The sequence below is a fragment of the Phyllobates terribilis genome, unplaced genomic scaffold (assembly GCF_046119375.1).
Source record: "Phyllobates terribilis strain yellow unplaced genomic scaffold, ASM4611937v1 Scaffold_3__8_contigs__length_932513732, whole genome shotgun sequence".
NCBI lineage: Eukaryota > Metazoa > Chordata > Amphibia > Anura > Dendrobatidae > Phyllobates > Phyllobates terribilis.
In genome coordinates, this window is record NW_027362763.1 from 549,471,588 (window position 1) to 549,488,308 (window position 16,721).

General features: G+C 43.2%; 1 protein-coding gene across 4 annotated transcripts in view; it reads right to left on the minus strand.

The window, feature by feature from the left end:
* PHACTR2 (phosphatase and actin regulator 2) overlaps nt 1–16,210 on the minus strand; it is a 240,027-nt gene extending 223,817 nt beyond the window's left edge. For 3 of the 4 annotated variants that reach the window (XM_073671367.1, XM_073671365.1, XM_073671371.1), the window contains exon 1: nt 15,904–16,210. In XM_073671367.1, coding sequence (XP_073527468.1) covers nt 15,904–15,916 — 13 coding nt within the window. In that variant the 5' untranslated portion in view covers nt 15,917–16,210. The remainder of the gene's footprint in view (nt 1–15,903) is intronic. The other variant, XM_073671369.1, reaches the window with a different exon arrangement.
* Between the last annotated feature and the right edge of the window lie 511 nt (nt 16,211–16,721).

Consider the following 16,721-nt stretch of genomic DNA (forward strand, 5'->3'; position numbering starts at 1 on the left):
ACCATGCAGACCACCGAGGCACATGGCATTGTAGTTCCCACAGCTATGTTAGTTGATGTAAAATGAACAAACTGTGACGTCCCATGTCTGTAAACAGATATGGGACATCACAGTGGGCTTGTCTCGGTGGGCTAAATGGGCACAACAAGGACGGCGTAAACAATGCAAGTCTTCATGAATTGGGGCCAATAACATATCATTGCATGCCAATTGAAGTATATGGTACTGCTACCGAGGTATACCAGGCTGTTGTTACAACTATAAAGACACATTTTTATGAATATATTTACAATCGGGTGTTGCTCCATAGGCTTACATTGTAAAAGCCACTTCCAGGTCATGCAGAATGCAATCTGACCAGGACAGTATGCACAGCGGTGACGTCATGGAGAAGAAGAGAGAAACGGCACTGGACACTGGAGAGAGCAGCAGTAGGTGAGTATTTTAGTACACTCACACTAAATTACATGCACATACACACATGTTTAATGAATAAAAAACATATTGTAGTACTTGTGATTAAAGCAGCACTCTCACTATCAACAGGGACAAATATTTTTTCCTTTGTGGATTCATAGAGAAAAACAATTAGTTGGCTAGGTCAATATTTTCCTAAAACTGTATATTTGCCTTAAGTTATAATGTGCTGTGATTTAGTTAGCAAGTGAAAAGAACAGCTGTAATTCTGAATATAAGATCTCTCTTACATGGTAGAGCAAAGTGCATGGAGCCTGGATGGTGCCATATTGATTTTCTGAGGCTACGGAAAGTAGGGAACCTTGCTAACTACTACAAAGCTGTAGGCAGCCTGTGTACTATCAACTACCAATGAGTTAAATCCCTACAATTGGTGTTTTGGATGTGGGCACAGAATCCCAAGAAGCACAGGTGGTTGCTGGATAAAGTCTGTATGTCCTGGGTGAAGTCAGCGTCAGCATTGCAAACAAGGTCAAAAAGTATGGAGGAGCTTGTGACGCAATTAGCCTGAGACCTGTTCTCCGGCACAGATTTTGGAAAGAGTGGTAGTGGACCGATTTACTCACTCAATACCTAAATTCGTGCAAAGCAGGGTTGCCCAAGGAGATCCCCAGAATGCAGATGACCTAGTGAGTCTGGTGGAAAGATACTTGACATCGGCGAACTCCCTGAGCAGTCAAGGGAGCCCAAGTTCACCTGTGAGGGTTACCCAAAAGAAGGGTCCTGAGACCACGTCTGGGGGGCGCACAAAGACCCAGAAGGGGTTAGAGCCGGGTTCAAGGGGTACACCTCATCACATTGTCTGTTGGAGGTGTTGTGACCTGGGTCATATCAATTGTCCCTTGACCTCGGAGTCGAAAACTGCAGCATGGGCTGGCGCTGCTCCTACTTCACCTACTCTGCCTGCAGCAGTGTTCCTCATCCTGGCTAGGGGCGTCAGGAATGCCAGGTGACTGTGTACGGTGCCCAATTGACAGGACTACTTGGCTCCTGGAGTTTAGTGACCCTAGTAGGGGGCCACCCTTCCTCATGTGCCGGTCCCTAAGAAGGTGGTAGGCATCAGTTGTATTTATGGAGACGCCAAGAACTTTCCTGTGGCCTGGGTCGACATTCACACAGACTGTGGTTACATGTCCCAAAAAGTGGGAGTCATCAAAACCTTGTTGTATCCTGTAGTTGTCGGTCATAATTTTCCTCTGTTTTGGGATTTGTGGGGGAAAGCGGTACCGCCTGGTAGATCGGCTGATAACCAGGTCAAAAATGAAGAAATCTCATTACATGCTGATGAGCTTCCGTTGTTGATACTCGTTGGCGACAAACAGGAGGAAGCATCCCCTTAATGCGCACCGATCAGCAGGATTGTGCTCAGTAAACCATTTACACTGTCAGTTGGGCGACATTACACTGATTAAAATGATACCTTGGTTGATGAAATCCGTCCTGTGGTTCTTGTGTAATCTTTACTTTCAGTTTGGAGATAATGATATGCTCGAGCTCTGGCGCGGCCTGTGGGGTGGGCTCTATCCGGTGCTCTGCTTACATATTCATCTGTGTGCTCTTATGATAGCTCACTGTGAGGCACAGTGAGCTCAGATGAATATGTAAGCAGAGCACCAGATAGAGCACAATCCTGATGACAGGTGCGCTTTAAGCCAATAATTCCTGAGTTGGAGGTGTTCAGAGAAAACTTTGGAACCACCCAACTCAGGAACGTCAGTAAAATAAATACCTGGGGAAAAGTAAGGGTGTTAATGTTGTTCCCCAGGAGCCAGGGACCAGTGTTAGGGTTCTGCGTTGGGCTGGGCAAAATAATCGGTTATGTTAAGAGACCAAGGGGATGGCCAGGCAAGAGAGTGCTGCACAAGGCACGATCCAGGGGTAAAGTCTGTTGTCTCGGGTGAAACAATTTAAACCTGGGAAAAGGGTGCAGTCGTTGCTGTTCACTGTGAAGAACAAATTCCTTACCAAGTGGCAAGGACGGTATGAAGTGTTGGAAAGGGTTGGTGAGGGCCACTATAATGTTTACCAACCAAAGAAAAGGAAGCCCCACCAGGTAAGTCATATTGTCTTGGACAAACCATGACCGCGATTGGTTGGGTGAAGATGCCCAGCCCCCAGCTTTGGGCAGAGGGGGAGTGTATGGAGAGAGCAGCTGACAGAATCCTGTATAGGAGGCGCTGAGAGGGTTAATAGGACCGATATATGGGTCCAGGTTTGTTAAGAATGATTAGATGAGATAGATGGAACTAGTCATTCTCGTCCTCCAATCCAGGAGGTGCAGCTGGTTTAAAAGGGCAGCTGAGCTGTTAATTCCTGGTCTGGGAGTAGAGATGCAAACACCTCTGGTATTTGGGTCTGTGTATGCAAGGTGGAGGACCTGTCTAAGTTGCTTAGACTCTTCAAGGGGCCGAGTATTGGACTTTGAATATTGAGCAGCTGAACCGCTCTGTTTCTCATACTGCTGTATGGACTCTTTGCTTTGTTATTAATAAACCTTCCTGTTTAGACAAGAAACTGCGTGCCTGTGTGAACACTGCCAACTGCCAACAAGCTAAATCCCTACAGGACATAGTGACTGATATGAGTGCTGTCTCAATGCAATTCATTAGGCCTGGCACTTATCCATGCAGTTAGTATAATTAGTAACTGTATGAACAAAAACATTAAATTACCTTTAAATTTTGAATGTACCAAATTCCATTCTGTTTCAGGCCAAGATTATTATCAACATCCAGTTGCAGCCCAATCCTAAAAAAATGGTCCAAACAAAATCAGAATACTGATTTTACTATACAAGAGGAGAATATTATCTAATTTAAAGATATGATATGCAGAATTCTCTGTCAAACACTAACATCCTATAAAAGAAAAATGTGTTTGACCTCAGAGAGTCAATACAACACCATGAATAAAGGTACAGTACAAAATATTGGCATCTTTTAGTTATTTTAACAGAATATATGATACATAATGAAGTCTGGTGCTCAACTGTGACTATGGGGAGGTGGTCCATGTGGCTTTTTAGTTCATGGTTGAAGAAAATTCACAACAGTAAACCTGCTCTTTTGCAATGGCTGTTTTGTGTGACTCTTAAAGGGGGGTCTTGATGTGATCCCCTTCTGTAATGTCTACATAATAAGACATGACAACCCTTAGCTGGGCATATTATTATGTAACAATATATAATAGTTTATAGCACGCAATAGGGTAATCAGACTATGGTTATACTCTGACCAGTGTTGCAAAGGAGGTGACTTCAGCAGACAGATATGAGATGTCCACTTGGCACATAGAGATGAAACTATAAGTGCTGAAATGTTGGACAGCACTTGTTTTGGTTATCTGAACCACCCTGGGGTGTTAGTGGTGTTTGAACTATAGTATGGCATATTACGGCAGTTATCCTACAGATACAATAAGCGTGTATCAGGAAATTACAAGTTCACCCAACTGTCATCATTGTGTACCACTAACGCTTCAATATATGGATGCAAAAATGTACTTCTTGGCAGTGATTAGAAAGCTTTACACAAAAAAAATCTCCAGCCTTTGCAGCTAGTCCCTCCATCTGGTGTTTGTCAAGCAACTGTCTGATTCATTACTAACAGAAAAGGGCACTGAAGTAATGCAGCAGCAGATGACACAGCAGCGCTGGGCTCAGTCCTTGTTAGACTGTACATATTTCCATGGCAAATTAATCTGGCTGTAAAATCTATTTGCAAAATGTAAATTAATTAAAAACAACAATCTAACTTTCCATATTGTGATGGTTTATTTCCCATCTGATCCCGTGTTTGTTACCGAAGCATGCCTAAAGCACTTCCAATGTGACCAGTTTATTAATATATGGAAAGGAACTCATGTATAAAATACCAAAATAAAACACAAAAATGCACGAGTTTTCATCTCCTAGAATAAGGAAAAACTATACTCCATCCACAGCGTGCTACGACTTCAGAATGTGAACAAGTGCCCATATTTACTATAAGAAAGAATCAGATAGAGGTGAAACACTTCGAACGCAAAAAAAAGGGTTTAACCCTTTCCTAACATAGAATGTAAAACTGCGTCCTAAGTCAGGTCTGCATATATAGAGCTGGCTCCAGTGCTATACCCAATGCTGTGACTTCCATAGGCCATCCATAACATGATCACAGGATCGGAATCATTCCTCTTCCCTCTTTTTAAAATAAAGAAGCAGGCATAATTGGTATCACTGTATCCGTTAAAGTCCTATCAAAATCTAAATATTTTTAGCCTGTATTGCAGATGCCATAATAATGATAATAATGATAAAAAAAATAATTAAACACCAGGCTAGGGTCTCACGACCGTTTTTCTCTCATCTGAGAAAATCAGTCCAATTATGCTAATAGCACTCTGATCAGAATTTGATCAGAACTTGATCAGAGTGTGATCAGAGTGTGATCCAATTTTCTTGGATGTGGAGAATAAAAATAAACAAGTCATCTGAGTGCGGTCTGAATTTTTTCAAAGGACCAATAGAGTTGAATGGCCGAGTGCGTTCCGATTCAGAGGCAAATCAAGCATGCTCCAATTTTTTTCCTCTGACTATTTGGTCATAGGAAAAACTCAGTCATGTGCATGACCTCACTGAATATCATGGGGACGAGTGCTATCCATCAAAATGAAGGCTAAAACTTGTTCGATTTATACTGTCGCCTGCACAAGCCCTAAGGGTCATGCAATAAAAAGTGATCAAAACATAGCAATACAAAACAATAGCTGGTCACGCAAAAATAAGCCCTCATTTCCTATTTTTTTCACAAGTTAATAAAAAACAAAACAAACAAACTGAAAAAAACAACGCACAGAATACCATATTGCATATTACTGAGCCATTGTGACTCCATGTACCCATCCCTGTACAGCCTCTGTACATGTGCCTGAGGCCTTATGGAGAACAATTCTTGTAAAAGAAGTACATTATTAAATTGCTGATAATGCATGTGTACAATTATGTTAGGAAACCTCCTAATCAGACAGTGACTCCAAAAGGCTTGTGCACTTCACTTTATAAACTGTCTGACACCTACTATCACTGTTCATAAAGCCAGGACTAGCGTCCTATGATGTGCTCCATGATATCAGGCCAAGCACTACATAGCAAATACATCAATACATTTGGCTCTGTGTTACACGCACGCCGCTAGGTTCAGATAGGGAGAGACGGGTTTCATGAATTCGTTGGAATCCTGGGGGAACTGTTACTCAGGGTGACCATAGGCTGCAGCTTCTCTCAGGCACAAAATAGTTTCAGTTACTGACCAGACACATCTGACAAGAGTCTTTTTCAACAGTTTAACATTGGAATTTAATCTGAAGCACGGCCAATGCAATTCAGGGATATTACAGCAACAACCTTCATCACAGTACAGTCTAATAAAGCAGGCACAGTAACATCAGTCTCTTCAGTAGCATAATTCAGCACAGATTAGATCTCTTGGCAACACACTTCTATGCATAAACAGCAGGCTTTTCCTTCACACGGACTCACTAGTACACAGCATTCTTTATCCTGCATGGAGATGGAGGGGGGTAGGGTTTGATGAGGGAGATGATCCCTGTGACAAAATTCCTTCCAGTCCTTATCTTCCTGCCTGATAATACTCAGCACTGTTAGTTCAGGGAGTTTATCTGACCTGTGTTTAGTTTCTCTCCTGATCTGAATCCTGTTCAGTTGCCTTCTGTCAGATACAGATAACACACCACCTTTCTCTAAGGCTCCAACCCAAACAGTAAACAACTTCCTCACAATCCCCCTGGGGCTCTGCTAACCACTCCCTGTCTCCTGTGACTGTGTTAACTCCTCTAGTTGCTGGATGCTTCTGAAGCACAACACTTCCTGTCTTTTGTGACTGTGTTAACTCTTATAGTTACTGGATGCTTTTGAAGCAACAGCACTACTTCAGCATGTCACATCTGGTTATCTTTTACCACCCACTGTTTTTAACGTGGGGCAGTATGGGTCCCTAGACTGCAGCGTTGTTGATTTATCTGGATTAACATTATTTGTTTCTTCTCTTTTTCAACCTGTGTTCTATGCGATGAATAGACCAGGTGGCAATGTAAATGCTTCCTTTGGATCCAGCGATCACATTATTTGTAGTTGACTCCTCAACTTAGCAGAGCTGCTGGGTTTTAGCAGACCTGGATCAGATTTGCCAGTTTCAGTGGCAGTGGCAGGTGGTATCGCATATGAAAAAAGCCTCACCAATACAAAAAAACTGATTATAAAAAAAAACAACGTCCTGCACAAACAACACATAAAAACGATTCTCTCCTCATAAAGCAAGGTCTCGTACTGCTATGTCAGTAGGAATAAAAAAGTTATGGCTGCTAAAATGGATTGAGGTCTCTCATTAAGACCCTTGATGCTTGGTGATTAAAGGGTTATATGGTAAGACTATGATCGATCTATATACGGCACCATCAAGCAAGAAGGTAGGTAGAACACATGAATGACAAGAGAATACAATAAGAGCTGTACTTACAGAATTACCATAAACAGTGTAATCATTTCTGTGCACTCTTTCCATTAAAACTATATCTTTACAATAACGTCTGCCAAATATCCAAAACATGAATCCGCTTCTAAAAGCCAGTATATTGCAAAACCTATATACAGTCATGGCTGAAAGTGTTGGCACCCTTGAAATTGTTCCAGAAAATGAACTATTTCTCCCAGAAAATTCTTGCAACTACACATATCTTATTATACACATGTTTATTTCCTCTGTGTGTATTGGAACAACACAAAAAATTGAGAAACTGAGCAAAAAAAAAGGCAAATTGGACATAATTTCACACAAAAAACCCCAAAATGGGCCGGACAAAATTGTTGGCACCCTCAACTTAATATTTGGTTGCACACCATTTGGAACAAATAACTACAATCAATTGCTTCATATAACCATCAACAAGCTTCTTACATCTGTCAACTCTAGTTTTGGACCACTATTCTTTTGCAAACTGCTCCAGGTCTCTCACATTTGAAAGGTGCCTTCTTCCAACAGCAATTTTAAGATCTCTCCACAGTTGTTCAATGGGATTAGATCTGGACTCATTGCTGTCCACTTCATAACTCTCCAGCACTTTGTTTCCATCCATTTCTGGGTTCTTCTTGAAGTATGTTTGGGGTCATTGTCCTGCTGGAAGACCCATGGGACACAAACCCAGCTTTCTGACACTGGGCACTACAGTGCGACCCAAAATTCTTTGGTAATCTTCAGATTTCATGATGCTTTGCACACAGTCAAGGCACCCAGTGCCAGAGGCAGCAAAGCTGACTGTAGGTACTGTGTTCTTTTCTTTGTAGGCCTCATTCCGTTTTCGGTAAACTGTAGAATGATGTGCTTTGCCAAAAAGCTCTATCTTGGTCTCACCTGTCCACAAGACGCTATCCCAGAAGGATTTTGGCTTACTCATGTACATTTGGCAAACTCCAGTATAGCTTTTTTATGTCTTTGTGTCAGCAGTGGGGTCCTCCTGTTCTTCTACCATATCGTTTCATTTCATTCAAATGTCAACGGATAGTTCGTGCTAACACTGAAACACTCTGAGCCTGCAGAACAGCTTGAATTTATTTGGAACTTGATTAAGGCTGCTTATCCACCATCCGGACTATCCTGCGCTGCAACCTTTCATCATTTTTTCTTTGTCGTCCACGTCCAGGGAGATTTGCTACTGTGCCATGGTTTGAAAACTTCTTGATTTATGTAGCTCACCATGTACAAAGAAACATCAAGATCTTTGGAGATGGACTTGTAACCTTGAGATTGTTGATATTGCTCAACAATTTTGGTTCTCAAGTCCTCAGACCGTTCTCTTCTCCTCTTTCTGTTCTCTATGCTTAATGTGGCACACACAGACACACAATGCAAAGATTGAGTTAACTTCTCCCCTTTTTATCTGGTTTCAGGTGTGATTTTCATATTGCGCACACCTGTTACTTGCCACAGGTGAGTTTCTAAGAGCATCACATGTTTGAAATAAAATTGTTTACCCACAATTTTGGAAAGGTGGCAACAATTTTTTGTCGTGTCCATTTTTGAGGCTTTTTGTGAAATAATGTCAATTTGCCTTTTTTTCTCTGTTTTTTTTGTGTTGTTCTAATAAACACAAAGGAAATAAACATGTGTATGACAAAACATGTGTAATTGCAATAATTTTCTGGGAGAAATAATTAATTTTCTGGAACAATTTCAAGGGTGCCAACACTTTTGGCCATGACTGTAGCTAAAGACCTAAACTGGTATCCATCGATTGGAAGGTTCAGTTCAATAAGGCGTGCTTAATAATGTAATGGAAGGATACAGTAGAGCTTAAGGGTAGGGTCGCACTGAGCAATCAACACATGGCATCTGCAATTCTGCCACAAACTGACAGTGGCAGCAGTTGTCACTTATTGTTAAAGGAAATCTGTCACCAGGTTTTAGATACATAGTCTGAAAGCAGCATGCTGTAGAGACAGTGGCCTTGATTCCAGCGATGCGTCACTTACTAGGCTGCTTGCTGTAGTTTTTATAAAATGAGTGTTTTATCAGCAGGAGATTAACACTAGAGGACTAGTAAACTTGCTGCTATGTAGTCCAACCACACCCCCACCATTGATTGGCAGGTTTCTGTGTATGCATAGTATACATAGAAAGCTACCAATCAATGGTGTGGGCGGGGTTATGCAGTGCTCAGCACTCAGAGAACTAGTACCACTACATAACAATCATTAGAATGATGTTGCAAGTGTCGGTCAAGAACCAAACCTTGTGAAATTAACCAATGTACCCAGTCATATTGTAGATAAACTAAACCAATCACAGTCAGAAGATCTCAATGGGGAGAGAACTACAGACAATTTTTACATTTGAGCTAAAACAGCATATAACCTTTAAATACTCACCTCTGCAATTATTGCACATTAATCCAAGTTTCATGAGTCTATGATTGAGGCAAAATTATTTTGAAATGTTGGTACATATTAACAGGGCAGCACGGTGGCTCAGTGGATAGCACTGCAGCCTTTCAGCACTGGGGTCCTGGGTTCAAATCCCACCAAGGACAACATCTGCAAGGAGTTTGTATGTTCTCCTTGTGTTTGCATGGGTTTCCTCCAGGTTCTCTGGTTTCACTCCAAAGACATACTGATAGGGAATGTAGATTGTGAGCCCCAATGGGGACAGTGCCAATAATGTCTGTAAATTGTCTGAATTGTGAAGCACTGTGGCATATGTTGGCACTATATAAAAATATTATTTATTAATAGCAAAAATAAAAAATGAGCATATATTTTCCCATTTTACCTATTAAGTTGACATCTACATGTAGCTTTACTGTGTTGTGATACAACCTTTTCTGGTAAAAGGGCTACAATGTCGTACTGAACCACTTTCAAGCACTGCAATAAAACTTAAAAGCCCCAATTCATCAAAGCAAAATCACCAGAATTCTGGCATAAATTGCTTTGAAAAGTTGCAAAATTTTTGCGCACCTCAGAGTTGTGTAACAAATTAGTGACTCGCCCCCTGGGCCGTGGGGCACTCGGGACCGGTCTTCAGAGCATTGCTGGGAGTAGTGGTGGCGACCCGGTCCTGTGGCTCAGGGTGGTCAGACCAGTGGTAGTCTGCTATGTGCTGTAGGTAATGTCGGACTACGCCACCCGTGGATTGCGGCTATTATGAACCGCCGCTGCAAGGCAGACCGCTGAGGCTGATGGTGTTTGCAGCTGAGGTAGTGTTACTCCCCACGGGAAGAGTGCAGCCCCAGGGCAGTGTAGTAGATGGTGGGGGTGATGGTGCAGGGAGTCCCAGTACCGTTAGTACTGGTGAAGCAAAAAGCACAAAGACAACGTGTTGCGGTCCAGGGTCTTTTACTCACAGTTCGTATATTCCCAGTCACTTCTGTCAGCAATGACCACCCGAGCCATGCTGCGTCCACCAGGTGAGGGGCTCGGTCAACCCCCAGGCAGTTCAGGAATATGGCACAGGACCCCCTTCCATCCTTTCTCTGGCCTGCCCCACCAGTGACCAACTTTTGTCCAGCTACCGCGGATCTGCGCGGGTAAACGTGGGCCCCGTTCCCCGCTGTGCTATATGGTGCCTTCCTAGCAGGTTTGGTGAGGTGTTGCACCAATAAATGATCACGACCTCCGGTCTTTGGCTGAGGGTAGTTTCTCCTCCACCAACTTGGGATCCGGTACCCTTAATCTGCCTGACCCTTCACCCGGTAATCTCATGGGCTCTTAGGGTCCCTTCTGCCTTCTTGTTTCTGAGCCCTTCTACACTTTGGGTACTTCTCTTTTCTTTGCTGTTCCTTTCTGTTCCTTTCTTCTGGCTCCGGCCTTCACCCTAGGCCTGCCTCGTGGAGCTGGGCCCAGACTGAGCCACAGCCCCCTGTCAGCCCTCTCTGGCTGAACTCCTTCTCTCACTTCTCTGACTGACCTTCTCCTCCTGCACACAGAACTAAGATGGTGCCCACCTTATATACCCTTCCCTAGTGTGTGAGCTCAGGTGACCAGCAACCAATGGGCTCCTACCTATGCCCAGAAACCGTCCCCTTCTGCTCCTACATCACTGGGTATTCCTCCCCCCTCCCCACTCCAGCCAGGGACATGGTCTGTCGTGCCTGCATTACTGTACTAATGGGAGCACCGTTGAGCTGTCCCCCGGAAATGGGGTGTTTGTGATGCATGCAGCTAACTGGGCCCTGGTCCATACTCCATCCTTACCCGGGAGTGGAATACCACACCTCTGGCAGAGGTGCAATACCCCTGTAGCGGCCAAACCCTCGGGGCGCTACATTAGCATATTTTGGAATTTTCACACCAGTTTCTCCCAGCTCTCCCAAAGTGGGTGGAGCTGGGGCAGGGTGAGGGTGTAACTACACAGCTTGTCTTATCCATGACGAGCTGTGGCATTACTTATGCCAGAAATCTTACTCCATTCAGGGATTGGAGTTAGATTTCTGTCCAGCACCTTTTAATGAATCTGGAGCGTCTGACTCCAACACACCCCTTCATCAAAACGGTGAGAAAATCTCCTGTCTAGATGAATCAAGGCCAAATACTAAAGAGGTATTACCATCTGATATGAGATATTTATTTCATAAGTGTCAAGTGTGGCTCCTGGAAGCAGAAGCTGTGCATTTTAGGAGAATGCGGCTCCCTTTTTACCTAATTAGCACTCAAGAGAGGAGTCCATGCATGCAGTTGACTTTTTTTTTTTTTTAAAGATTATGGATGATCTGGCTTTACATCTATCATAAACTAAGATGCAGAGAGCCACGTGGAAAGGTGGTCACCCTTGACAAGGGTCAAATAATCCCATTCCCATATAAAGAATGGGGGATGCAGAGATGGCCACAGAGTGCACCATTAGTACGTACTCGTCCATATTCCTGAGCTGTGTACCCACACTCTTCTCTCTGATGACATAGCAACTACATGTGATCAGTTACAGAGACAAGCATTTTTCTGTCCACATGGTTAGGGGCCATACTGAATGACATCGTAGCACGCATGTCTCTACACAGATTGGTTGTTTAAAGGGGTTGTCCGGGGTTGATTAAAATTAGGGAAAAAGTATAAATGAGTGTTTAATACACCACATTTTCAAATTTCCTGCGGTTGTCATGTGACCGCTCATATGCGATTTGAATACTTGCGATCACAACAGTTTTCTCTTTCGCTTCTCTCAATGTTCTCAATTCCACAGAGGACATGAAACAGCAGAATCCTAACATTGTGTATATTACACACTGTCAGGTTTAAGCATGTTACCTTCCATCCCAAATTTTAACATTATTTTCTGTAGATTTTTGACTGTCACCAACCATTTAGGGCAAATGGACACCTAATATCCAAATCCCACAAAAAAGATGATAATGTTCTATCAGACTCTGAATGTAAGGAGATACTCTACAGTAAAAGTACAATTTGTGAGTCTGCACGCAGTGCACAGAGACGGTATTTTGCCATACAAGTTGCCCTGTCATGTGCACTAGCCCAACTGCAGACTGAGGTTCTCTGGTCTTTATAAGAAGTGCCACTCAATAAGAGACATGGAGAACAAATAAAGTGTTGCTAGCAGTGCCTAGTCTGAAGTCACTCCAGACTAGACACTACTAGACCTCCATGTCTCCTATGGGGCGACATTTCTGATGAAGGCCAGGGAGGGAAGAAACTTTGAACAAAATATTGTTACCTTACATATGAATCTTGCTCATTTTCACCACAACTGTGTTATTAATGTACAATAAATGACTGACACACTGGTAAAATTTGAGTGTGCAGTGACTTTTTCAAAGATATCTCTGTATGCCATTCTACTTGCATCACCCCTCCTGAAATTGAGTGCACTCCAGTATATCTGAAAGTTGTACTCCCTGCAGTCTTAGTCTGTTGGCTGCAGGGAGTACAGCTGTTGGCTGACAGGCTTATCTATGATTCCCCCATAAATACTAACATGGTCAGACTGTCCTACAAGATCTGTGTATAGCCAGCTGTAAGACTGATCTGCCAAGTTATTGTGGCGCCCCTGAGGGTTCAGTCACCACAGGGGTACTGCACCTCAGACCGAAGTGTGGTATCTCCTCTCCGAGGTAAGGAAGGAGCACCTCTCAGGACTCAGCCATCCATCCAACACTACACCTCTCCCACCTGAGGGGAGCTTAAAGGCACCAGAGTGCTGCCCCACCGGGATAAGAGGAGATGGGGGGAACCAAAAGTTAGGGGGAACCATGTAGTGGGTGAGGTTGGAGGACGCACTTTAGGTTACACCATAAAATTCATATTTTATAAACGGCCATCTTGGCTTATGGTCTTTGATTGTGATCTTCATCACTAAACGTGGCTTTCTGTGTGAACCTGCAGCTGATTGAGGATACACGGTCCTCGTGCTCTGGCCTTGAGGCGAGGAGTGGGCTAGAGTTAACGGTTGTCTCTACCCGGTCAAGGTCCCTACCCAAGAAGGCATGGAGGGGAGCAGAGGAGACAAGCTCCACAGGCAAAAGGATCCCAGGGGGATGCAGACGGAGCGGCATACGCCACCTGTCCTCACTATTCTGGCCTAGTCAGAGGGATTCCTGCTGCAAGAGGGGTACCGGCCCCCGATATCTGACTCTGTCACTTTAAGTCTTAGTCGGAGATGCCCGGAGGCTCAGTGGATCCCACCGGGTAACGGACGGAGCGGAGTCGCCACCCGTACCCTTGTTCTGTGCATAGTCCAGAGGGAGACCCAGCCTTGTAACACGCACCACATACGGACAGGAGAGGACCTAGTGGGAAAGTCTAGGAACACTCTGGTGCAGGGGGCCCTGATTGACGCACCTGAACTACCCGGAGTGTGCTGAACCCCTTCCTGGTGGCCACAGCGTGCCGTGAGAAGCAAGGAGAAGCCTTGCAGCTGACACCTAACAACGTGAGTAAAGCTTGGAAGACTGCATCTATTGCCTCCGGTTCCTTATTGCAATGCGGCACCGCACTACACCGCACCGCATCTCCTACTACTACTCCCCTGATCCGTTGTCTCTGCCCTGAGGCCCTGCTCCGCCTGTGGGGAGTAGTACCATCTTCTGCTGCCACTACATCCCGCCTCAGAGGACTGCCGCAGCGCTGGTGGTGAATCACCAGAAACCACAGGTGGCGTAGTCATCAAATCCACTCGATTAACACCAAACCCTGATAGCCCATTAAATCTTTTATGTGACGGCCCTGGGCACGGAACGGGTCCAGGCCACGGCTGCAACTCCCCAAACATCTGACCTGGCTTCGAGTACCCCCATCTCCCAGGGTGGGCTGTGAGCGTCACATTATCATATCACCCTACAAGAGCTGTGTATAGCCAGCTGTAAGACTGATCTGCCAAGTTATCATATCACCTATTCTAAGATTTCTGAATATCAATATGGCTGATTGTTAGTGTGCAGGAATAAGAATGTGTACACATTAGGTGTGGTTTACTCACAATGTGGCTATGATAACCAAATGAACTGCAAGTACATCACCATGAATTTTAAAGCCAATTCAGTCCATTCAATCATATGTTCAGCAAACATATCCAGTGGCAAGAAAATTCTACAACACAAAAGGAATCTAAAAAAAAAGAAATATGCAACCCATGGCATATAAAGAAACACCATAAAGAATCTTTAGAATTCTGTGGATACTAGAGATAACCAAAACACCTCGCTGTGATTTCCATTTTATTACATTTTGGCTAGTCTTGGACTATTTAAAACTAGTTATCAAAGCAATTAGGAAAACAGAAGTTGTACAAAAGATGTCATATTCTGATTTTATCACAATCCAAATAAAGAATTGAATAACAAGAGTACATTTGTTTCACAAACAGAAAACTGAGGATACTGGTTAACACACAGGACATACTTCCACTAGCACACAATATAGCCAGGAAGCCTTACAGATGACACTGCAGAATACAAGGGGAACAGCCCTACTGGGAACCAAATCTATAAAGCACTGCAACCGGCTGCATCCCAGTATGAGCACATCTTTTAACTACTCCATGTATGGTTACATTAGAGAGACGGAAGCATAAAAATATATGTCCCCTCGCTGGCAAGTACACAGTACGTGGTTGCAAATGTCATGACTTCCCACATAACGCCTTCTATAAGAACAAACAGCATGCATTCATTATTGCAGGAAAAATAGAACAGAATTACTGTAGAGAAAGCAAGCTGACAAATGCACATGGCTTCATTCACACACATCCCATTATTTGTGAGGATGAAAGGCTGTGGAAAAAGCATCTCTGTTCTGTACCAAATCAATTATATATAGGTTTATAATTGTCCCATCCATAAATAAAGGGGTTTTATTAACGCCACATACCCACATGAAAAGTTAACACCATGTTGTCTTCTTTATCTATAATCTGTTAGTTCCTATATTGTACACATTATATTGAAAATGAATGCTTCACCCCTGCTCCTGTCTCTATGTGGCTGCCCAACCAGTGACACATCTGTGACCACCAGGAAAAGCTCTACTGCCCCATCAGTCAGCTCGCTAGCACTGTCCTGTCTGACACAGAATGCAGCTGGATGTCAGACTCCGATTTCTTATTAATGTCACTCTCACAGGCAAATACTGCATTTCCCCATTATTGCATTCACTCTACCGTATACACACATGCAATATTTTAAGATTGAAAAATTGTAAAAAAAAGAAAATATTTTCATTTATATACAGTATGTTACAATTCATAAATATAACGACAGCATGAATGTTACTATAAATATATAAAGCATTATATATATTTTTAGCTTCTCTAACACTTTCATTGTTGGCAGTGACAATATATAAATCTCATTTTGGTTAGGAGCGAAAGAAACAAATGTTCCCATATAGATGGTGCATTGTATTATTACTCAGCTTTGTGCACTTACCGGTATCATCCATTTATGTCTTCAAGTATCTTAGTGGTCTGACCATATGCCTCTGATTGCCTGTCTCTTCCCAATAGTTCTCTGCCCTTTCCTGCCCTTCCTTTCTGACAGTCAGTCTTTGCAGTGCATGCAGTTCTTGTCGAAACAGCAGCAGACACAACACAAGGAAAATCAGATCTCCAAGGATGACAAAACAGCCATTAGCTCCATTATAGGCTGACTAACACAGTCTGAGCCTATAGAGGAGGCACTTCAAGCCCCATGGATTCAAGTCTATTCTAAGCAAGTATAGTAGGGGAGGGGGAGCTGAAGGAGTCAGCCTTCCAGTCCTCACTATTATCACACAGATTCTAAACATAGGTATCTGAAGGAGAAAACCTGAGCACTTAATGGTTCAGGATGAAAAGGAATTGCCATCAATCACTGGCTTCTTGTCTATATAGATCAAGATGTCAATCTTCATTTACTGGCCGCCAGTACAATAGGATGCGAACCAAAAAGTAACAAAATATCTATTACAGGTGACAATGGTTTTAGCTAAAAGAAAAAAAGGAAAAGCTAATGGCAGTGTGATGCGTACAATGTAGCATCGGACAATATTACAGGCAATTACTGGCGACCTGTTTACACTGCCCGATTGTCAGGAAACAAACATTACAGGGAACGCTCATTTACGATAATTGACCAGTGTAAATAAACCCTTAAGGAATCTATACCCTTTGATTTTTTTTCTATTTCAAAAAATATGCAAAATATATTCACTCTAAACTCAATTGCAAATTATAGAAGCTTGTATGGAACAAGTTTGACAATTGTAT